At 64.6% G+C, this 23,679-nt stretch overlaps 1 protein-coding gene across 1 annotated transcript in view; it reads right to left on the minus strand.

Moving 5' to 3' along the window:
• Positions 1-207: 207 nt before the first annotated feature.
• The window catches only part of IKZF1 (IKAROS family zinc finger 1), an 83,821-nt gene continuing 60,349 nt past the window's right edge, over positions 208-23,679 (minus strand). The window contains exons 5-8 of the mRNA XM_080663873.1: positions 18,780-18,947; positions 14,342-14,467; positions 10,247-10,381; positions 208-1,192 (exon numbers count right to left, since the gene is read on the minus strand). Of these exons, the coding sequence (XP_080519999.1) occupies positions 492-1,192; positions 10,247-10,381; positions 14,342-14,467; positions 18,780-18,947 (1,130 nt within the window). The 3' untranslated portion in view covers positions 208-491. The remainder of the gene's footprint in view (positions 1,193-10,246; positions 10,382-14,341; positions 14,468-18,779; positions 18,948-23,679) is intronic.

Consider the following 23,679-nt stretch of genomic DNA (forward strand, 5'->3'; position numbering starts at 1 on the left):
GCGCCTGCGCGGGGGCCGGTGGGCACAGGGCCCGGGACCGCGCAGCGCACGGGGTCCACGGAGGCTCTCGCGTGGAGGACGGCGGGGGGCGGTGTGCCGTCCACACGGTGTCCGTGGGGCTGTGGCCAGCTCCGACACGCCACGCCGTGCTGTGCAGAGTCCCCTGGCGTGGAGGCCATCTCCGTGGGCTCCGTCCTTTTTTTTTTTGGTTAATCCTCACCCGAGGGTATTATTCCGATGGATTTTTTTGGAGAGAGAGAAGGGGGGGGGCGGGGGGAGGGACAGAGAGACACGTCACCGCGCGACGTGCGACAGACACGCCATCGCTGCCTCCCACAGATCCAATTCCCAACCAAGTTATAAAAAACAGGAACACACAGACGAGGACACCCCCCCCCCCGGACGTGCGAGGCCACGTCTGGCCGGTCCGTCCACGCTGCGGGCATCGGGCGGCCAGGCGCTGCGCGGGGGCCCCGGCCGCTCGGGAGCGCTTAGCTCAGGTGGTAGCGGTGCTCGCCCCGCGTGATGTGGGAGGAGAACTCGTACCTGTCCTGGCTGTGGTACCCGCACATGTTGCACTCGAAGGGGTCGCGGAAGCCGTGGCAGCCCATGTGGATGGTGTACATGACGTGGTCGAGGAACAGCACGCGGCAGTGTTCGCACTTGTAGGCCTTGAGGGGCTCCCCGCCCGCGCCCACCACGCGCAGGGCGTCCTGCCCGCCCTCGGAGGCGGCCCGCAGCACCTCGTAGGCCGGCAGCTCCTCCTTGATGGCCAGCCCGTTGCGGGCGTGGGCGCCGTGGTTGAGGTAGAGGAGGCCGGCCCGGGGCTCCTCGTTGCTCTCCGTGTCGGTGGAGTCGTGGCCGCTGTGGCTGGGCGAGGCCTCCCGCTCGGAGGACAGGGACTTGGCCTTGCACAGCAGCAGCAGGTTCTCCACGGCGCTGTCCTGTGCCGACAGCCCGGCCCGCGCGGCGCCCTCGCCCGGCGGCTTGTGCAGCGGGTACAGGGGGCTGAGCACCGGGCCCCCGTCGGCCCCGCCCGGGGGCGTCTGCACCAGCGGGCGCAGGGACTCGGCGCCCAGGTAGCTGATGGCGTTGTTGATGGCCTGGTCCATCACGTGCGTCTGCATCAGCTCGTTCTCCTTCTCGTAGCCGCTGCCGCCGTCGTAGGGCGCGTCCGGCAGGCACTTGTCCCCTGCGGGAGGAGGCGGTCAGCAGGCGGGACGGGGCGGCCGCAGGTCGTGGCCTGGGCCCACGCAGCCCGAAGCCCAGCCCGGGGGGTGGGGGCCAGGCGGCTCTGCCTCTGGGCGACCCGGCACCGCCCGCCCTGGGGCTGGGTTTGGACCAGCCGTGGGCAAACTACGGCCCGCGGGCCGGATCCGGCCCGTTCGGCTGTTCTATCCGGCCCGCGGAGCCAAAAGGGCGGAGGGTTCTCTTGCTCTCCCCTCCGCTCCTTTACTTTGAATTTATATTAGTTCACACAAACACTCCATCCATGCCTTTGTTCCGGCCCTCCGGTCCAGTTTAAGAACCCATGGTGGCCCTCGAGTCAACAAGCTTGCCCACCCCTGGGTTAGGGGGTCCCGGTGGGCACATGGATGAGGGACTCGGGGGCAGAACGGTGCCCGTCCGCTAAAAGCAGCTTCCCGCGCCCTGCGCAGGCCGCCTTCTCTCGCAGAACCTCGTGTGCGCCCGACCACGGCCACGTGGGAGCGTCACGGAGGCTGAGGCACGTTCCACGTGGTGCCCGAGGGACGGGGAAGGCGTCATAAACCCGTTTCACTAACTAGGGGACGACGTGGCCTTTCTCAATAGTGAGCCACGTCCTTCTCTAAACCCCTGCGGCCTGAGGTGCTCCGATCCGGAGCCTGAGGACCGGGAGGAGTAGTCAGGGAGGGACCGCCGTTCTGTGCAGTGGAATGGCGCATTGCTCTGCACGCCGAAGGGCGCCCTCAGACCTACCCGCGCCCCGCGCCCCACGCCCCTCACCGGGACCCCGTGGCCTCTCCCTCCGCCGTCGCCCCAGGGACGGGCGAGCTGGCGGCAGACGCGCCCCGTGGGGAAGTGGGCTCACCTGCTGGCAGAGCGTGGCTGAGCGGGAGCCGCCCCGGAGCTCCTGCCCGTGACCAGCCACGGGACGCACTGCCACGGACACGCATGTCTGAGCTGCGTCCCCAGGAGCCCCTTCCCACGAGGGCCGGAGTCCGCGTCCAGCCTGGGGCGAACGTTTCCATCGAGAACTAAACCACTTCCCGGAAGGACACCTCTGGGCACATGGCTGTACGCCCCGCACGGAACCGGGGCGGCGGCGGGTCACGGGCCACGGGCCACTGTCAGGCCGCGGGACCGGGACCGCTCCCCCAGGCGGTCAGTTCGGGGGCTGAGTGCGCGAGGCCGCCAGGGGTGTGGGACGCATGTACATCAACCCCCTCTGCCTCTTTCCTTCCTCAACACACATGTGCCCACCGGGATCCCCTGAACAGCTCCGACGGACGACAGCGGCTCAGCGAGGCGAGCCAGCAAGAATGGTCCCCATCCTCGCAGCTCAGAGGGACGGGGGGGGGGGGGGACCCCGAAGCTGGATTGCACAGTGCATCTCGCACCCTCTGAGGACAAAGAAGGCACCGGACAGTGTCAGCCAGCTCCCTGCGGGGGGTGCTCAGCCGTCGAGGGCTCTGGGTCCCACAGTGAGAGCAGCAAGAGGGACCAGGTCAGAAGGAGCCTGGAGCTTGGAGGGCAGGGGGCGGTCATGAGGCCAGAGCCCTGGGCACAGGGCGGGGGGGACAGCGCCGGCTCGGGGGCAGGGCTAGACCCCGCAGAGGCTTGGTCCAACGGACGACTGAAGCCACTGGGGGCCGAAGGAAGAATGCCCTCCTTAAGTGCCCAGGGAAGACCAGGCCGGAGGGACGGAGGGAGGCGCTCTCTCGGGCTCTCCCAGGGTCCCAGGCAACGGCCGATGGTGGCGGGTGGAGGGGTGGCAGGAGGGCCCCACACCCCCCACGCTGACGCCCCACATCCAGGTCTCCTGCCAGACCTGGGCCACAGAAGGACCAACTACCCCCAGACCACCCCATACTTCGCAGACTTGCTAATCATTCTTACTATTTGTTCTTTTTAAAATCCCCGCCCAGGGATATTTTCCATTGATTTTTAGACAGAGTGGGAAGGGGAGAGACAGAGAGAGAAACATCGATGTGAGAGAGACACATCGATGGGTTGCCTCCTGCACACGCCCCCACCGGCACCCGGGCCAGGGAGGAACCTGCCACCGAGATACGTGCCCTTGACTGGAATCGAACCCGGGACCCTTTGGTCCGCCGGCCGGTGCTCTACCCACTAAGCTGCACCGGCCAGGGCACTAATAATTCTTTAAAAAACCCTGTGGCCATCGGTAATGGCCCAGGAGCAGGTCTCATCCCTCCAAGTGTCTAAGGCAGCCGTGGGCAAACTACGGCCCGCGGGCCGGATCCGGCTGTTCTATCCGGTTCTCTTGCTCTCCCCTCCGCTCCTTTACTTTGAATTTATATTAGTTCACACAAACACTCCATCCATGCTTTTGTTCCGGCCCTCCGGTCCAGTTTAAGAACCCATTGTGGCCCTCGAGTCAAAAAGTTTGCCCACCCCTGGCTAAGGTCTTGTTTCTTGCTCTAAATGGACATACATCACATGACGGCTTGGCTTCCGCTCATGTTAACATGGGGTGGGGGGGCGGGGGGGGGGTCAGGGAGGCACAGGCCCTGACCATGTGCCAGGCGGGCCTGCGATCGCAGACGGAGACCTGGTGGGTGGCCAGGCACCCTCTCCGCAGACACTGGCCAGCAGGGCTGCCCGTGCGGGGGGGGGGGGGGGGGGTGGGGGGCACCAAGGTGCCGCTTCTCCCTCAGAGGCCAGCGGAGGGATCGGACAGCAGGACGCAAACCACGACTGCCCCCTGTGCTGGGGCTGAGGTGCTAAAGGCCGTCACCCTCACCCTAGGACAGGGTGTGGCCGCCGGGGCTCACGCCCAGCCTTCCCTCGACCGGGCGGGGAGAGGGGGCGAGGCCCTGCGGCTGAGTCTCATACCCGTAACGTGCCTGTGGCCCCCCAAGAAGGAAGCGTTCCCTTCCAGCCCCCTCCCCTCCCCACGGGCAGGGCTCTGCTTTCCTGGGCTCCAGCGACATCGGTGGTTTTAACGCCTGGTGTCGACCACAGACGGGTGTGGGACACACACACACACACACACACACACACACACACACACACACTCCAGAAGAGGGTGGCGCACTGAAACAGCCCTCCGAATCCCTCTTCCCTCACATCCCACCTGGGCGCATTTGGGAAGGTCAAGGACAAGGAGAGAAGCCCTGGCCAGGCCGCTGACCTCACTCCCGTGGGAACCAGCCAGCCCTGGGCACCCCCAGCCCCCGCGCCAGCACAGCCCCCCGTGCAGCAGAGCTTCTCTCCACTCCGACCAGACACAGCGCCACCCTGCCGTGGGGCAGGTGCCCGGGCCGGGGAGCCCGAGGGCCCTCTGCGGTGAAGTCGGCCCTGCACGGAGGGGCCCACGCCCGGGGATGGGAAGCCGCCCCAACCAGGCCCGTGACAAGGCGTTTCGGGCATTGAACCCATCCCAGCCCGAGGGGAGCGAGCCGAGAGATCGGCTTCCGGCCCGGCCCGTGTGGCTCAGCGGTTGCGCATCGACCCCCGAAACCAAGAGGCCGCCGGTTCGATTCCTGGTCAGGGCACATGCCCAGGTTGTGGGCTTGACCCCTTGTCGGGGGCGTGCAGGAGGCAGCCAGTCGATGATGTTTCTCTCCCATCCATCCCTCTCCCTTCCTCTCTCTCTAAAAAGAAAGTCAACAAAAACAGATATATACACGGAGTGGCCAGATGATGATGATCTCTGAACGCATAATAATCTGGCCACTCCGTGTCTATCGTATAGAATAAAAGGCTAATATGCAAATTGTCCCCTCGACCAGGAGTTCGACCAGCAGGCAAGCCAGCCAACTGCCCATGTCCCTTCTCCCTGGCCAGGCTGGCTGGACCCCACCCATGCATGAATTCATGCACCGGAAATATATATATATATATATATACACACACACACACACATACATATATATATACATATATATATATGTATATATATATGATTCATGCACTGGGCCTCTAATATAAATATAAATATAAATATAAATATAAATATAAATATAAATATAAATATAAATATATATATATATACACGCGCGCGCGCACACACACACACACACACACACACACACACACTGAGTGGCCAGATTATTATGCGTTCAGAGATCATCATCATCTGGCCACTCCGTGTGCATATAAAAGAGACAGCCTTCAGCAGCTACACTCCGCCTCACCCGACTCCCCATCCACCTTGGCATTCTTTCAAGATTTAGAGAAGCCGACAGACCGCTCGCGCTCACAGGAAGGAAGAAGCCTCAGGTACAGCGGGAAGGATGTTGGACCATCAGTCGATCTGTACCAGCCCGAGAAGAACAAGGACACGAAAGCCCGTCTCGCTCGCCGTGAGAACGTCGCGGGCGCTCCGAGGGAGAGAGGAAGCCACACGACCACGGAGCGAGCTGGCCTGCGAGAGGGCTGAATTCACAGAAGGGAGGAAGCGGCTCGCCGAGGCTGCGTGGCATGGACCCAGTGAGAGATCCCCAAAGACAGACTGTCAAAGGAACAGGAGGCGACGAAGAAGGGGCTGCGGTCCGGGCCCCGAAAACATCCTGACCGCCTTGCCTCAGAGTCAGTACGTGGTTCGAGGCCGCAAGGAAACGAACAAGGGGCGCACAGAGCCGTCGCGGGCAGGGAAAAGCACAGTCCCGGGGAATCCACGCAGAAATGAAGAGGCGTGACATCCTAACCGACATGGAGGACGGACGGCCCAACGGAGGACAGCTGGTGTCCCTCAGAGAGACCGCAGGGAAGATGCCCTTAGAGGAGAGAATTCCCCAGAAATAAGGGGAACACGGGAGTCCCCATGTTCACAGGCTGGGAGATTTTAACCCAGAATGCAAAGCTCCGCGTCACGCCCAGGGAGGATGCTGAACTCTACGGCTAAGGAAAGGGCGCTCGCGGCATTTCGGGAGAAGATGAAGACCCAGCCATCCTCCTCGTGGCGAGTTCTGAGAGGCTCTCGGGGACACAAAGGGTCCCCCGGCGCCACCCACGCGGCCAAGGGCTCCCCAGGTCCGCAAGCACCGGACGACGGTGCACGCAAACGCCTATCGGATTTTCTTGAAAAAAGTTGCGTGACTGTGAAGTCCAAGCAATGACGCGATTACTGAAATAGACAGAGACACCGGCCCCTGAAGCTCACACCACAGTGAATGTCCATGTGACTGAGAAAACAATTAAAAAACAAAATAGCAGAACCACCAGGTCGGAGCCTTTAGTCCAGCCGTGGGCAAACTACGGCCCGCGGGCCGGATCCGGCTGTTCTACCCGGTTCTCTTGCTCTCCCCTCCGCTCCTTGACTTTGAATTTATATTAGTTCACACAAACACTCCATCCGTGCTTTTGTTCCGGCCCTCCGGTCCAGTTTAAGAACCCATGGTGGCCCTCGAGTCAAAACGTTTGTCCACCCCTGGGTTCGTCTCTGTAAACATGGAGTTAACAATGAACAGCTGGACTGTGAGAATTCTGACCCCAGGAGAGTGTGAAATAGGCGAGCCAGACAACGGGACAGTGAAAGCACAGTGGACCCTGGGGGGGATGCCCCTATAGTTACTTCAAAGCGAGGAGTCAGGAGATACTGACCAAAGGGATACAGATGAATGAAAAATAATGTACATGTTTTCATACATATCTTTTTAATCTCAGAGAAAGCCTTTAAAATAGCTTTTTTTGTGTAGGGCTGGTGTGGCTCAGTGGGTTGAGCATCGACCTAGGAACCAGGAGGTCACGGTTCAATTCTCAGTCAGGGCACAGGCCCGGGTTGCGGGCTCGATCCCCAGTAGGGGGTGTGCAGGAGGCGGCCGATCCATGATTCTCTCTCATCATTCATGTTTCTATCTCTCTCTCCCTCTCCCTTCCGCTCTGAGGTCAATACAAACATTAAAAAGTATCTTTTGTGGGAAAATATTTATGTGAGGATGAGCCAGTCGGTTCTTGTCCACCTCTGACACTTCCGACCCGTGTCAATGGGGGGTTTTCGCTAAGCGGCAGCTGCCCGGGACAGCACCCTCAGCGGTGACCTGGTGCTCTCGACCCCTCTTGGCGTCACCCGCTGCTCACAGGCACAGGCGCAGAGCGAAGGGATGGTCAGAGTGCGCCGCAGCTACCCTTAGTATGGGTGGGGGCTACCCTTAGTATGGGTGGGGGCTACCCTTAGTATGGGTGGGGGCTACCCTTAGTATGGGTGGGGGCTACCCTTAGTATGGGTGGGGGCTACCCTTAGTATGGGTGGGGGCTACCCTTAGTATGGGTGGCTTCTGGATGCTGGGTTTTGCGGTGATTTTAAAATATTCATCTTTGCATTAAGAGTCTTCCTGTTAGCCATGTGTCATTTAAATAATACAACAGGGTGTTTTCTTTAATTAAAACGGAGACTTCCCAGGAGACGTTCACCGAGATGATTATAAGGGGCAGAGGAATCCTGCTTGTGGTTATTTTCTTCTTCTGTGTCCTTCCTCCGCACAACCACCGGACAGACTAAAGGCAACGGTCGGCGTTGCTACGTCACGCGGCCCCCTCCTGGCCTGTGGCTGAGGCTCAGAGGGTGACAGCTTCGGTGGCGTGCCCCGGTAAGGAATGCGGCCATCAAAACCAGTGCTTACACTCGTGTCCAAGTTTAATCCCAGGTTACGCATTGGGCCAAAGGACCTGCCGTTCTGAGCAATTTTCCACACGCGAACGCCACCCGCTCACGGTTCTCGGGTGCGGCCCGTGCCAAGAGCACTGCCACCCCCTCGGGCCTCTGGGTCCTCAGACTAGCTCTGGGCAGGAGGCCTCGGGCCCATTTCACAGATGGGCTCACTGAGTCCAGTGATGCGCTCAAGGGCACCAGCCAGTCTCCTGAATGCAGACCTGGAGGGCTCTCAACCACTCCCGCCCCCTTACTGGGCCCGCGTGATAGCAGCTCACTCCCTCCCCGCTGAGTTTCGTCAAGGATCAGCGCCTCTAGCCTTACAGGCACCTAGAGGCGGCCTCCTGTGTGACTAGAGAAGGAGAAAGTGTGCCAGGGAGGATGGGGGACTGAGCTCCCGGCAGACGGAGGGCCGCTGTTTTAGAAAAGAACTGGCCATCGCCAGCCTCTGGGGAAACACGGGCAGGCGCACGGCTGGGCACACGGCTGGCCACAAGGCTGGGCACACGGCTGGGCGCACGGCTGGGCACACCGCTGGGCGCACGGCTGGGCACACTGCTGGCCACACGGCTGGCCACACGGCTGGGCACACGGCTGGCCACATGGATGGCCACACGGCTAGGCACACGGCTGGGCACGCGGCTGGGCACACAGCTGGGCACACGGCTGGGCACATGGCTGGGCACACGGCTAGGCACGCGGCTGGGCACGCGGCTAGGCACGCGGCTGGGCACGCGGCTGCGGCGCCTTCTGATGGTTGTTCTGCGCACACACTGGGGTCTGCGCAGCCTCCATGGCCCAGGAGCCGGCTTTTCTTTTTAAACATGGGCGCTCCGACGCCTCAAGACAGCACCTGCACTGGGGTCTCCCCGGCGGGGGCAGGGGTTCCACAGAGGCTCCCGGGCGGAGTCTCCAAAAGCTCACACAGGCCCACATTCCCTTCCCACAGTCAGTGACCCCGACAGTCCTCTGGCCCCTCGTTCTCGCTGCGTCCACCCTGCCTCTCCCTCCCCGACAGCCACTGACCTACCGCCAGGGGTGAGCCCTGCACCCCTCCGCCCAGGATTGGGCCCTGCACCCCCCAGCCCAGGATTGGGCCCTGCACCCCCAGCCCAGGGGACTTGACGCCCCACAGCCAGCAGCCTCCTGTGGCCCATGACTCCGCCCACTCTGCTCAGGAAGTGCAGGCTCCTGGGCACAGCCTGCAGCTCACACGTGTGGGCGGCTCCCGGTCCCAGCCGGTGGTTTGCAAAAGTGTCTTTAACTTCCCTCCCACCTTCCCCACCCCCAACCACTGACAGGCCGCCCTTTACCCTAGTCCTCCCTGAGGGCCCTCCCCCACCCTCCCTGAGGGCCCCTCCCCCTCCCTCCCTGAGGGCCCCTCCCCTATCCTCCCTGAGGGCCCCTCCCCCTCCCTCCCTGAAGGCCCCTCCCTCATCCTCCCTGAGGGCCCCTCCCCCTCCCTCCCTGAGGGCCCTCCCCCACCCTCCCTGAGGGCCCCTCCCCTATCCTCCCTGAGGGCCCCTCCCCCTCCCTCCCTGAGGGCCCTCCCCCACCCTCCCTGAAGGCCCTCCCCCATCCTCCCTGAGGGCCCCTCCCCTATCCTCCCTGAGGGCCCCTCCCCCATCCTCCCTGAGGGCCCCTCCCCCATCCTCCCTGAGGGCCCCTCCCCTATCCTCCCTGAGGGCCCCTCCCCCTCCCTCTTGAGGGCCCTCCCCCGTCCTCTGTCTATTTTATCCAGTGATAACAGTTGACCTTAACACTGACAGCTGCTAAATGTTCTCACAACCTTGGCGTTACTTTACAAACCCAGTGAGACCCCGTGTTAGCACGTGGCTGGGACCGACACCCAGGTGGCCCGAGCGGTGCCTCTGCCCTCTGGGTGCGGCCTGGCGATGGCCTCGGTGCGTGTGCCCACCACCTACAGCGGACAGCACGCCCCTGGGGGTGGTGCCCCGCCTCTCGGCCCCGCACAGGTGCAGATGCCCCTGCGAGCTACACGGCCGCCCCTCCCCGGGGCCCTCCTCCTGGAGGCGCTGCTGAGTCTGCCGTGAACCCTGCAAACGCGGGGCAGGGCGCTCCGCTGACCACGGCCGCGTCCGGCTCAGGCGGGGGTGTCTGGCTGTGCCGTGAGCCAGGCTGCACTCGGACCCTGGGCCCACGGACCCGCCACCCCCCCCCCCCCCCCCCCGTGCCCACCGAGTGTCCGCAGGCAGGTCCCAGCCCGGGCCCGGGTGAGCCCCTGGGAGAACATCTGCCCGGTGTCGGGGCCCCTTGGGAAAAGCCAGGCGCGTAGGGTGCGCACCCCCGCCCGCAGGCTGCTTTCTCCCCGGGGACACAGCACCTCGTTCCCCGACCCGCCGCTAGGGACCAGGGCGAACACCCCACGCGGTTGTTGTGAAGAGACAGCAAACGTGGAACTCTTACCAACAAATTTCTGAGGCAGGGAGCTCTTACGTTTGGCGACGTTACTTGCGAGTCTGTCCAGCACCAGGGCCCGCTCGGCGCCCGCCTTGCACAGGTCCTCGGCCGCCTCGCCCTGGTTCGCCTCCTCTTTGATGACTGGAACCAAAGACACGGGCGGCTCAGCAGCGCTGGCGGGACCGCCCCGTCGCCCAGCGTCCACCTGACCCAGGTTAGAGGCCTGCGAGGCCGGGCCCGCCCCCGGCCGGCGGGCTCAGGGGTCGAGCGTCGACCTAGGAACCAGGAGGTCAGGGTGCGGTTCCCGTCTGGGCACAGGCCCGGGTTGTGGGCTCCATGCCCAGTGGGGGGGGGGGGGGTGCAGGGGGCAGCCGGTCCACGATCCTCTCATCATTGGTGTCTCTCTCTGCCTCCCTCTCCCTTCCTCTCTGAAACCAGTAAATGTATATATTTTTAAAAAGCCAGGCCTTCAGCAGAGTTTATTTCTCCTCTTCCCAGCAGCACCCAGCCAGGGACAGAGCTGCCCAGAGCCACCTGCTCAAGGCACCGGAGCCCAGGGACCGCCATCACCACCGTCCCCGAGAAGTGGGCGGCGCTGACCGTGTCCCTTGGACGCGTCCTCTTAACGTTTCCAATACTCCCGCCCCCACCTCGGCCGAGTCTGAGGCCGGCCTCTGAGAAGCGAGGCAAGTCAGAGCCAGCATGTCTGCGCCCCCCTCATCCTGCCCCCCGCCCCCCGGCGCCGCGGACGGAGGGGCAGAGGAGACACTCAGGGCGCCGCGGCAGGTCCTGGCAGCGCGGGGAGAGCGGGCTCCGCTCGGACCCTGAGCCGCAGGAAAACCAAGGGCCACGGAGACTGCGAGGGTCAGAGCCTGAGGGAGCCGCGGGCGGGGAGCCAGCGGCCTCTGGTGCTCCTCACGCCTTCGCCCGTCCCCCCCCTGCCCCCCACCCCGCCGCGAGGACCCAGCTCCGCCTCCTGCCGGGTCTCCTCTGTCTCAGGGCTTGGAAGCAGAACCTTCCATGTCCCTGCGATGCGTCCCCACAGGCACGGGGCTGAGAGCGCCCGACCCTCCGACGCTCTGTGCTCCCGTCCGGCCTCCGAGCCCAGCTGACCCCCATGGACACCCCCTCTCCGATGCTCAGTGCTCCCATCCGGCCTCCGAGCCCAGCTGACCCCCATGGACACCCCCCCTCCGAAACTCAGCGCTTCCATCCGGCCTCCGAGCCCAGCTGACCCCCATGGACACCCCTCCGACGCTCAGCACTCCCATCCGGCCTCCGAGCCCAGCTGACCCCCATGGACACCCCCCCTCCAAAGCTCAGTGCTCCCATCCAGCTTCCGAGCCCATCTGACCCCCATGGACAACCCTCTCCGAAGCTCAGCACTCCCATCCGGCCTCCGAGCCCAGCTGACCCCCATGGACCCCCTCCCCTCCAAAGCTCAGCACTCCCGTCCGGCCTCCGAGCCCAGCTGACCCCCATGGACCCCCCCTCCGACGCTCAGTGCTCCCATCCAGCTTCCGAGCCCAGCTGACCCCCATGGACCCCCCTCCGAAGCTCAGTGCTCCCATCCGGCCTCCGAGCCCAGCTGACCCCCATGGACCCCCCCTCCGACGCTCAGTGCTCCCATCCAGCTTCCGAGCCCAGCTGACCCCCATGGACCCCCCCTCTCCGAAGCTCAGCGCTCCCATCCGGCCTCCGAGCCCAGCTGACCCCCATGGACACTCCCCTCCAACGCTCAGTGCTCCCGTCCGGCCTCCGAGCCCAGCTGACCCCCATGGACACCCCCCTCCAACGCTCAGTGCTCCCGTCCGGCCTCCGAGCCCAGCTGACCCCCGGATGCATGGGAAGCAGCCCCCCCACCCCCCGGCCGCCTGTCCCTCGAGGAGCCCCGTGTGGCAGCTGCACTTCCACGGGCACCGGACCGCCCTCTGCTTGCAAAGCCGCCAACTCCCCGCGGGCCTCCCAGGGGCTCCTCCTGCTCCACGGCTCCCAGGGGCCAGCAAGATGCCCGAGCCCGTGCAGTGGCCACGCCTGGGTCTGAGGGACATCCCCCCGCCCCGCCACCTGCCCTCCTTCTGGCCTCCGTGGGGCGCTCTTCCTCCGCCCGCACAGCGCCCGCTGAGGGGGCTTCTAGTCCTTTGTCTTCGCTGGGCCGTCCCGAGTGCCACGCTCACTCTCAGCCTGTCCGCGTCACCGTCGACGTCGAATAGGACAGCAGCAACGTGTGCTTCTTACATGGCAGACGTGGGGCCCTGACCCCGCTCCCTTCGCCGCCGCACTCGGACCGGACGGGCGTCCGCAGGGTCCGTCCCTCTCCCTCCGAGGGCCTGGCCCGGCCGCAGCGGGCTTCCTCTCTGCCAGGCAGCTGGTCCTGAGCGGGACCTCGGAGCCGTCCCAGCGAGGGGCCCGCCAGCCCAGCTCCCAGGTCCCCGGCCACGCCGCCCGCCCCCGTTTCCCGCCAGGGGCCCCTGAGCCTCCCGCGGAACCTGTGTCCTCACGGACAGGACAGTTACTCCCGACGACCGGAGTGCTCCTGACGCAAAGCTGCGTGGCCCCCACCACCCACCCCCTCTGCATCCCGTGTGCTCCGTCTGTTCGCGCCTCACCCTAAAGCACGCCCGCCAGGGGGTGGGAGCAGGCGGGGCGTGGGGTGACAGGGGACCAGAGGCCGCGGGCACAGCCACGCCCAGCAGCCAGGAGCGCCCCTCCCATCCCAGCTGGGGACCTGTCCAATGTGCCTCCGAGGTTCCCAGGGCCTCCGCCAGCACTCGCCACCCTGGGGCCTTCCCGCCTTGAGGACATCACAGGGCGGCAGGCGGGGGGGGGGGGGGGGGGGGGGCGCGGGACCCAGGCTGCCTGCGCGCGGCGGACGTGGCAGGATGAGGTGGTCCTGACCGTGGAGCACACAGGGGGCCGCCATCGAGGGCAGAAAAGAACCAAGTGTCACGGGCAGCCCTGGGTGACCTAACCACGTGTCCGGGTACACGTGTGCCCCGCCCCGCGTGTGCGTTCCACGCGCTCTCGCCTGCTCCTCCTCTCGGTTCTCCCTGCGCCGTCGGCCCGGCAGGAAGTGTCACCCACCTCCGCTTTCTTTGGGCTGAGCCTCCCCCGAGGGCGTTTTCCGTTGATGTTTAGGAAGCGTGGAAGGGGGGGGGGGGCGCAGAGGAGAATATTGGTTGATTGGGACTCGTGTACTGGCTGCCTCCCGCCCAGGCCCGGACCAGGGCAGGGGATCGAGCCCCAAGCAAGGTGCGTGCCCCCTTGACCCCCGGGGATCGAGCCTGTGACCCTTCAGGTCTGCGGGCCGGCGCTCTGCCCACTGAGCCACCCGGCCAGGGCGTGGCGGCTTTCACTTCGCAGTGGAGAGTCCCCAGCGCTGAGCAGCGCGTGCTGTGCCCACGGCCGGAGCGGCCGGGAGCTGTTAGGGGACACACCTCGGGGAGGCCGTCTTTCCAGCGTGTTCACGTCCCGTCTTGGCGATTTGGCACAAAGAAGCAACCAGGACCCCCGGCGACAAGAGTCACCCAGCCTGGCCGCTGTGCTCCGCGGTCCGCGTCGGCCACAGGCCGGAGGGTCCCAGGCTCGATCCCCGGTCGAGGGCAGGCGCCTCGGCTGCAGGTTCAATCCCAGGCCCGTTGGGGCGCGAGGGGGAGGCAACCCATCGGTGTGTGTCTTTCGGGTGGATGTGTTTCTCTCTTTCCTCTCCCCGCTCCCTTCCACTCTTCAAAAACCAATGGAAGCCGAAACCGGTGTGGCTCAGTGGACAGAGCGTCGGCCTGCGGACTGAAGGGTCCCGGGTTCGATTCCAGTCGAGGGCATGTACCTTGGTTGTGGGCACATCCCCAGTGGGAGGTGTGCGGGAGGCAGCTGATCGATGTTTCTCTCTCATCGATGTTTCTAGCTCTCTATCCCTCTCCCTTCCTCTCTGTAAAAAATCAATAAAATTAAAAAAACAACAAAAAAACAAAAAACAAAAAACAATGGAAAAGTAGCCTCACTCGTTGGGTGAGGATAAAAACAACAGTTACCAAAACTTTCAGCGGCGGGCGGGCGGGCGGACGGACGGGCGGACGGGCGGGCGGGCAGACGGGCGCTTACCTGGGTAGAGCGTGCCGGGGAGGCCCATGGTTTGCAAGTAGTTGTGGCAGCGCTCTTTATGTTCCTCTAAAGAGCTTCGCTGCTTATAGCTTCGGCCACAATATCCACATTTGTGAGGTTTACCAACTGCGGAAAACAGAATCGAGTGCGAGACCCCGATTAAACGCCGGCCTCGGGCGGGGGGGGGGGGGGAAGACCCCGATTAAACGCCGGCCTCGGGTTGTGGGGGGAGACCCCGATTAAACGCCGGCCTCGGGCGGGGTGGGGAGGGGAGACCCCGATTAAACGCCGGCCTCGGGCGGGGTGGGGGTGGGACCCCGATTAAACGCCGGCCTCGGGCGGGGGGTGGGGGGGGACCCCGATTAATCGCCGGCCTCGGGCGGGGGGTGGGGGGGCATGCAACACAGTCGTTACCCAGCGGGCAGCAGGCCCTGCCCTCAGGCCAGCGCGCCCGGACGCCAGAATGGCTAAGTGTGACCAGGCCAGCGCGCCCGGACGCCAGAATGGCTGACTGTGACCAGGCCAGCGCGCCCGGACGCCAGAATGGCTGACTGTGACCAGGCCAGCGCGCCCGGACGCCAGAATGGCTAAGTGTGACCAGGCCAGCGCACCCGGACGCCAGAATGGCTAAGTGTGACCAGGCCAGCGCGCCCGGACGCCAGAATGGCTGACTGTGACCAGGCCAGCGCGCCCGGACGCCAGAATGGCTGACTGTGACCAGGCCAGCGCGCCCGGACGCCAGAATGGCTAAGTGTGACCAGGCCAGCGCCGAGGGCTTCCCCGGTGCTGCCAGACCCCGGCGCATCCTGCTCCATCGGACTCGCCCCTCTCCTGACCAAGGCTCTCCCGCGGAAGTCACTGTCCTCCAGCAGGAGGGAGCGCGCCTCCGCGGTGTGAAGGGGGGACGGGTCCCCGGGCAGAGCGGGGAGGGAGGACGCGTGCGGGCTGGTCATGTGAGATTCATTTCCTCGGTCGGACTTGTCCTGGGGCCAGGCTGGGCCTGCCACTGGGGCCGGATCCAAGGCTGCCAGCGTGAACACCGGCCCGGCCTAACGGGGTGACGGAGGTCTGTCTCCAGGAAACCACGACGGTAAGGATCGCCAATGCCGTCAGCACGTGTTTTCCCAACTGCATTGTCTTGTCCAGCCGTGGGCAAACTACGCCCCCGGGCCGGATCCGGCCCGTTCGGCTGTTCTATCCGGCCTGTGGAGCCGAAAGAGCGGAGGGTTCTCTTGCTCTCCCCTCCGCTCCTTTACTTTGAATTTATATTAGTTCACACAAACACTCCATCCATGCTTTTGTTCCGGCCCTCCGGTCCAGTTTAAGAACCCATTGTGGCCCTCGAGTCAACAAGTTTGCCCACCCCTGGTTGTCTAACGCCAAGTTCTGTGTTTCTCCCAAAGAGCCGCAGGAGGGCGAGGTTTCCAGATCCGTCCCGTCCAACTGGACGCACCACGAAGGGGCCCTTCTCTACCTAAGCGTCCGACGCGGCGGCCTCCCGCCGCCAGCCTGCTGAGCTCCGGACGGTGACAAGTGTCACGGAGGGTGGAGCCCTCCCTCTGGTTCGCTTTCACGGATTACGAGGTGAGTGTCAGTAACGTGTGACGGGCGGCCGGCTCCAGGCCGTGAGCGGGATCGTCCCGCAGGTCATGGGGCAGGATTGTGGGAAGGGGTCCAGGCCGTGAGCGGGATCGTCCCGCAGGTCATGGGGCAGGATTGTGGGAAGGGGTCCAGGATGCCCCTCGTGCCTGAGTTTCAGACTTTTCTACCCGGACCTTTAAGGGGTGAGATAGACAAAGTGTCTTCAACGACTTCCATGAAGAATACGCGCTTCCACCCTGGCCGGTGTGGCTCAGTGGATAGAGCGTTGGCCTGCGGATCAAAGGGTCCCGGGTTCGAGTCCGGTCAAGGGCATGTGCCTCCGTTGCAGGCTCCTCCCCAGCCCGGGCCCTGGCTGGGGCACGTGCAGGAGGCAACCCATCGATGTGTTTCTCTCCCATCCATGTTTCTCTCTGTCTCTCTCTTCCACTCTCTCTAAAATCAACGGGACAATATCCTCGGGTGAGGGTTAACAAAAAAAGAAGAATACGCACTTCCATTCTAAAAGCAGATCAATCTCCTCCCTTCTCCTCACGTCGGATTCACTTACTTGAAAGAATCGTATAAAACTCAAAACCATCCCAGCAGGAATGCTGGGTAAAGTGGGTCAACCAAAGCGTGTGCTGTCCGCAGGTGGACAGAAGCGATGGTCCAGAGGCTGAGACAAAGGCCGCATTCCGGAACATTCAGCAGAAGAAAAGGATCTTCATCGGTCAGAGGTGCTGTATCCCTAGCACCGAGGAAGGGACGTGGAGATGCACGGCGTTGCCTGAGGGGCCCTCAGGTGACAGGCGTCCACCAATCAGGACAGGCCCTGTGAGGGTCATCTATCACCTTTGGAATGATGGCTACTGTTTCCTCGAGTGTCCCTTCAGGAACAAACAGAACGCAGATGGCCCTCCGTGTCCTTTCCTGAGAAAGCCACAACTTCAGCAAACGTCTGGGGTAGGTCCTGGGGTCTGGATGCCCGTCCTTCTGAGAATGTGACTGGTGTTGACTCTGGAACCTAAGAACGCGTTCAGGGTGACACAGGATGGACGCACACCGCAGAGCATCGCCCGACGTTCTCCAGGAAGGACAGTCTCTGGCGAAACACGCAGCTTCCGAGGGAAGCGGTGAAGAAGGAAGGGCGCCCCGCCCTCCGCCTGCTCCCCCAAGCCCCCTGCTGTCAGTGTGGGCAGCTCTACAGTGACCTCGCTACTCGGCCACCAGCGCTGCTGGGAGAGAGCCAGGAGCCCACTGAGTCTTGGCAGAGGGAGGAGTGGCTGCTTCCCCAGAGCACAGGAGGCGGCCCCCTCGGGGTGCAGACACAGGCCGTCTCCAGGGGAGACCGTCTTGTGGAACCTGAGTCCTTTCCCACAAGCCGCGTGTCAGCGGCACCGTGAGACGCCAGAGTCGCCGGCAGCCCGGGGTCAAGGATGGCTTCCTCACGGCAGCACTGCCCACTCGCTCATCGGTGGACCCCGACAGGCAGGGAGCCCGCCTCTGTCGCCGAGAATCCCTCAGGCAGCCGAGGGCAGGACGCCGCCACGCCTCGAAGGAACAAGCAGGCGTGCGGCGCGGAAGCCTGACACACGGACCGCTCTCCCGACGCCACGGCCGGGGGGCGCAGAGCGGCCTCCCGCGGCTCCTGGGCTGGCGGAGATGCGGGGAGACTTGTGGTGTCAGCCAGCGCACCCAGGGCTGGCCGCGAGCTGAGACGAGCCCGCTGGGAGGTGGGCTCCTGCCCGGCGTTCCCGTCACCGGGCGGGTGTTCGCCTGACACCTGAGCAGCGTGTCTGCCACGTTCCCCGTCCCGATCACCTGCAGGCCTGGCACCCAGGCCGCCTAATCACTCCTGAAGCCTGCACGGCCCTGCTTGCCTCTGAGTCCCTGCTCACCTGCACCTCCATGTGGGACAACACGCGGGGACGTTAACAACCCCCACTCTCACGCACCGCCCTCCCTCCGTGGGGAGGCCCCGGTCTCCTCCACGGGAGAGTCCCTGTCGCCCGCAGCAACGCCCTCCCCGGCCTGCAGCGCCTGCCCAGTCCCCGATGGGGAGGTGACCTTGACCCCACCGTGACCCTGGCCGGCCTGCTGGCTGCTGGGAGGAGCCACTCCCCGGCTTCGTGCGGCTCCTTTCCTGGCAGGTTTTAAGGCCCCAACCGTCACAAGGGAACGGCGGCGAGTGTTTTGGAAGCCGCCTCCCCACTGATGGCCGGGAAGGCGGTCAGGACGGAGAGGGGGTGCCTGGGCCCCAGGACCCCTGCCCCCTTGCTCCTGGATGAACCCTGCAGGCTGCTCCCTGGGTGCGTTGGCCAAAATACGGCACGTGTCCTCTCGACGGAGGCATGATGGCTCCCGGTGCGGGAGTTACACTTGGGCCCCGGGGGACCGCGTGCCCTCCGGTGACAGGCGTCCACCAATCAGGACAGGCCCTGTGAGGGTCATCTATCACCTTGGAATGATGGCTACTGGGCTCCTGAAACCCTGTGTGTGTGGCCAGGAACCCGTGTAGCTTGGCCAGCAACACAGACGTGTATTTGGGGCTTTCTGGGTATTAGCGTGACGCCCAGTGACAGCACAGCTAGGAAATCCTTTAAAAAGATCCACTTACCTGATGAGAAGGGGGGCCAGGGGCCTCTTTGAAAATACTCTCCCTGGGGCGGGACTTCCTGTGCCATTTGCCCACCCACCTCCTCTGGTTCATGGGGAAGCCACAGGACGACGGGGACACGGATGCCACCCAGTCAGCAGGGTGGCCAGTGCTCGACGGAGGGCTGCACCCGGGGAGCGGGGCCCCCCCCACCCCCAGCAGGGAGGGCTCCCTGGCCCCGGCCGCGCCCAGAGGACCTACCGGAGTGCGTGCGCAGGTGGCCGGTGAGGGCGTCCCGCCGGCGGCAGGCGTAGTTGCAGAGGTGGCACTTGAAGGGCTTCTCCCCCGAGTGCAGCTTGATGTGGCGCAGCAGGTTGCCCTTCTGCGTGAAGGAGGCCCCGCACTGGCTGCACTGGAACGGCCGCTCTCCTGGAGGGAGACGGGTGGTGAGCGCAGGCCGGCCGGCACCGGCCGAGGGGGACGCGGCCCTGGACCCGAGGGGGATGTGGCCCTGGACGAGGGGGGGACGCGGCCCTGGACGAGGGGGGGACGCGGCCCTGGACGAGGGGGGGACGCGGCCCTGGATGAGAGGGGGACGCGGCGCTGGACGAGGGGGGGGACGCGGCGCTGGATGAGGGGGACGTGGCCCTGGACCCGAGGGGGACGTGGCCCTGGACCCGAGGGGGATGTGGCCCTGGACCCGAGGGGGACGCGGCCCTGGACCCGAGGGGGACGCGGCCCTGGACCCGAGGGGGACGTGGCCCTGGACCCGAGGGGGACGTGGCCCTGGACGAGAGGGGGACGCGGCCCTGGACGAGAGGGGGATGCGGCCCTGGATGGGAGGGGGACGTGGCGCTGGACGAGAGGGGGACGTGGCCCTGGACGAGAGGGGGACGCGGCCCTGGACCCGAGGGGGACGCGGCCCTGGACGAGGGGGGTGCGGCCCTGGACGAGAGGGGGACGCGGCCCTGGACGAGAGGGGGACGTGGCCCTGGACGAGAGGGGGACGCGGCCCTGGACGAGGGGGGGACGTGGCCCTGGACGAGGGGGGGACGCGGCCCTGGACGAGAGGGGGACGCGGGCAAGAAAGTTGCTTCCCACGGGCCAGCGACGTCCACCGGCTGCAGGTTTGATAGAACATCAGGCTCTCAGACGCAACCTGCCAGCCCCTCACGCTTCACTGGTTGGGTCAATTTGATCTGAAAATCTAATTTTTTCCCCTAAATCAGAACGGCACATCACAATGCAAATTCAGACTCATTTGAATAAAGTGACTGCAAAGTGCTGTGATGAGGAACCGCTCTTCCTGATCAGCAGTTTTGGAATAAACCAATATCCAATTCTGCGTGTTGTGGCATTTGGTGGGGCTTTTTAATGTGGCTTTTTTCAAAAGGGTCTTTAAAATACGCCACTGAAGCAGCAAAATAAAAGGAAACTCATTAAAAATGCATTTCAGGATCACAAGTTCATTTCAGCGTTACACTCTTATATTTAAATGAAAGGCAGTTCATTATAACACTTATAATAACTTCTTTTCATTTACATCTCCCTGTATTTCCCCTTTCAATTTCTTCTCCATTACCTGTCTGTCCCTTCGCAGGCGATCAGGAAGGAGACGGACGGAGAGGGAGTGCGGGGACAGGCGGGAGGAGGAAGAGCCGAGAAAACGCGGCGTCGAGACCGGGATGGAAACTCGCATCGTCCAAAAAGTCCCGCGCCACCCTGGGCCCGGCGGTGCCTGGCGTGGCCCCCCCCACCGCCGTCCTAGCCCGCGAGGCCACGCGGGTGCTGTCCACAGAGGATGCGCGGCATCTTCACTGCAGATGTTGGAAGGTGCCGTTGGTTGCGCCTCGGAATGCTCTCCGGTGGCGGGGGGGGGGGGGGGGGGGGCAGTGGGCGTGGAGGCCGAGGACGGGTCGCCCTCTGCTGTGTGTGCAGCGCACGCCCCTACATTCTGGGCCCAATAGGGGAGCAGCGGGCGCCCGGGACAACGCGCTCTGGGGCAGAGCGGGTGCTGGAGTCGGGGCTGGGACAGGCCACGCAACGCTCGCGTCCCCGGGTGAGGCCTGTGTCCTGTTCGGGGAACACGGCAGCTCCCCCCAGCACAGATGCCCTACGACCCAGATGCCTGGCGCTGGGTTACCACGGAAACACGCTCCTGGGGACAGACTTTCCTTAGGAGAACGAGCCCGTTACGATGCGTGCTTCACCGCCTTCCCCACGGATTCCCCGAAGTGACCCGCCGCGGCCTCCGTCCCCGTGACATCGGCCCCGGGTGTCACCAGTGCCGCCCTTCTTGCTGTGAAGGGGGTGCTGCTAGGAAAGCCGGGCTAATGCGCAGGGACGTCCGACCGCAGCCAGTGGGAGGGGCCCTGACACTAAACGGGACGCACGAGGTCCGCGCCCAGCCCGTCCGGACGGAGCGCCGAGCGGAGAGGGTCAGCGCCAAGCAGGCCGGAGCCAGGCGGCACGAGCTGGAACGGACCCTCGAGTCACAAGCCCATGAGCCGGCGGGGCCAGGCGCTCCGAGGAGCGCCCACAGAGAGGAACACCCTGGGCCCTGCTCCCACACACGCGTGTGCCTGTGCCTGTGTGACCCCAAGAGGAGAAACGGTCCCTGCGTGCGGGGACACCCAGCTCTCGCTCTGCCCGGGGTCCCTCTGTCTGGGGGTTCTGGAAAGACAGCCATTCGGGAGGTCTCATGCCGTGGAAATGCTGGTGACAGGGATGGGGGACTCTCCGGTGACACGTGCGTGGACCCACAGCTAGAGCCCCTCGCAGGGGGTGAGGCACTGGCTCCTGAGGGCTGAAGGGTTGGGGAGGGGCAAGCCCGGGTGGGGCCCTGCAGGGAGCCGGTGTCTCAGTGGAGACAGAAAGGACAGACCCTTGACCTGGCTGGTGTGGCTCAGTGGTTGAGCCTTGACCTATGAACCAGGAGGTCAGGGTTCGATTCCCGGTCAGGGCACAGGCCCCGGTTACAGGCCCGATCCCCAGTGTGGGGTGCGCCGGAGGCCGCCGGTCGCTGATTCTCATCGATGCTTCTCTCTCTCCCTCTCCCTTCCTCTCTGAAATCAGTAAAAAAACTTAAAGGAAAGAAAGGACAGACCCTGGAAGCTGTGTCCCCTCCGCAGAGCAGGACGGGAGGGAAGCCGGTGGCTGAGAGAGAGAGAGAGAGAGAGAGAGAGAGAGAGAGAGGGGGGCCTTGCTGCGCCTGCGGCTCCTGTGTGCCCTGCGGTGCGGGGCTCACTCCGCCGTCAGCTCTCCTGGACAGTGATTCCTCCTGATCGCCGCGCTGGCATGCAGGTGACGCCGGCCCGGGACCACCCAGCAGGCCGTGGGCTCAAGGCCCTCTCCCTCCTGGGGCAGCGGGGCAGCGGGGAAGGGGCCGGCCCTGCAGTCAGATGGACGCAGAGCACCCCCGGTATCAGCGAGCGGCCGAGGCCTGCAGCGCCCCCTGCGGGTGGCCGCGCCGTGGCGGCTAAGGGAAGCCAGCTCCCCAAGGCTGCCTCTCCTGGCATGTAACCGGGAGGCGGACTTCCACATCCTGGATTCAAAGTCCAGTCTTATCCCCCGGGGCTCTGTAGGAAGGCTGTCCCCTTTCAGCACCTAATTGGGTGAAGCCGTGGCGCCTACACCGTAAACTTCCTGCAGGGAGTCCGAGGGAGGCCAAGTGAAGCCGCCGACCTGCCCTGCAGCACGCAGCCCCTCGGACCCTGGGGCCTGGCCCCTCACGGTGGGAACAGAGCCCCCCCCGCCCCCGCCCCCCCGCAGTAACCTGGGCACATTTCTTATCTTTTTTGTTAGAAATCCAGCATTCAGAGCAGCGGCGCCTGGCAGTCTTCCTGCCCCCGGCCTCTCCCCACCCCCCACGGGGGCGCACCTGGCCCCGGAGGCGCTGGCTGGCCCTGCTCTGGCACCTGCGTACCCCTCGCGCCTGAGCCCCATCCGTGTGTGGCTGCTTGTGGGCCGGGTCGATTCCCGTCGGGGCACGTGCTGGGGTGGTGGGCTCAGTCCCCGGTGGGGGGCGTGGAGGAGGCAGCGGCTTGGGAAACGTCGGTGATCCTCGCTCCCTCTCCCTTCCTCGCTCTCTAAAAATCAATAAAAAATCTTGGGGGGGCGGGGGGAGCCTCTGAAACTCGTCACAGGGTCTCTGCCCACTTTTCTTTGGAAAAATAAAAAAGAAAAGAAACGGAGCTACCCCACCAGGCGGTAAAGTGTGGGTCTCCATAAACCCTCGGACGGGCACCTAGACCCACGTGGGAGAGCCGGAGCAGCTGCCTGTGCGCCTGCTGGGGGGTGGGGCGGGGCGGGGGGGGCCTGGCTGCACCGAGGCCCCTGGGGGAAGGGCCGGTGCCCATTGCCCCGAGCGCCCGGCTCTCAAAGGGGGAAGGAGACTCGGACCTCGGAGCGGGGCCGGTGGGGAGAATGGGGGCCTTTTCCGCACGTTCCACTCAGACCCCGTGCACGGACGCCTCTGTGCGGGCCGGCGGGGTCACCCCACGCGGCCACGTCCCTCCCTGTCCCGCGGCCCCTGCGAGTCTGCCTGGGAGGCCCTGGGGAGACAGTCCCTGGTCCTGAGCGAGGGACTGGGCGTGGGGTGGCCTCGGCCCGGGGCTGCCGCCTTGGGGAGAAGCGGGCAGCCGGCAGCCAGGGCCGCGCCCGCCTCCTCACAGGCTTCTCCCGGGAACGCCATTCCCTGCACCGGGCGGGCGCCGGTATGGGGCAGCTCAGGGTGCCAGGACTGACCGCGTGTCCAGCATTCATTTCGGGCAGTGGTCGGCAAACCCATTCGTCCACAGAGCCAAATATCCACAGGACGACGATGGACATTTCTTTGGAGAGTCAGATTTTTTAAACTTAAACTTCTTCGAACGCCACTTCTTCAACATAGACTCGCCCAGGCCGTGGTATTTTGTGGAAGAGCCACACTCCAGGGGCCAAAGAGCCGCATGTGGCTCGCGAGCCGCAGTTTGCCGACCACGGATTTAGGAGGCTGTGCGGGGGGAGTCAGGCCCTACAGGAACCAGCAGGGACGTCACTCAGCTGGGGGGGGTGACTTCTGCATGGGGGGGGTCCTGATCCATCACAGTAACCATTGTCCCTCCCCTGCACCTCATTACTCATCACCTGGGGCGGGGGGGGGGGGGGCCTGGCAGCCATC

Source organism: Plecotus auritus (assembly GCF_963455305.1).
Source record: "Plecotus auritus genome assembly, chromosome: 4".
NCBI classification, from domain to species: domain Eukaryota; kingdom Metazoa; phylum Chordata; class Mammalia; order Chiroptera; family Vespertilionidae; genus Plecotus; species Plecotus auritus.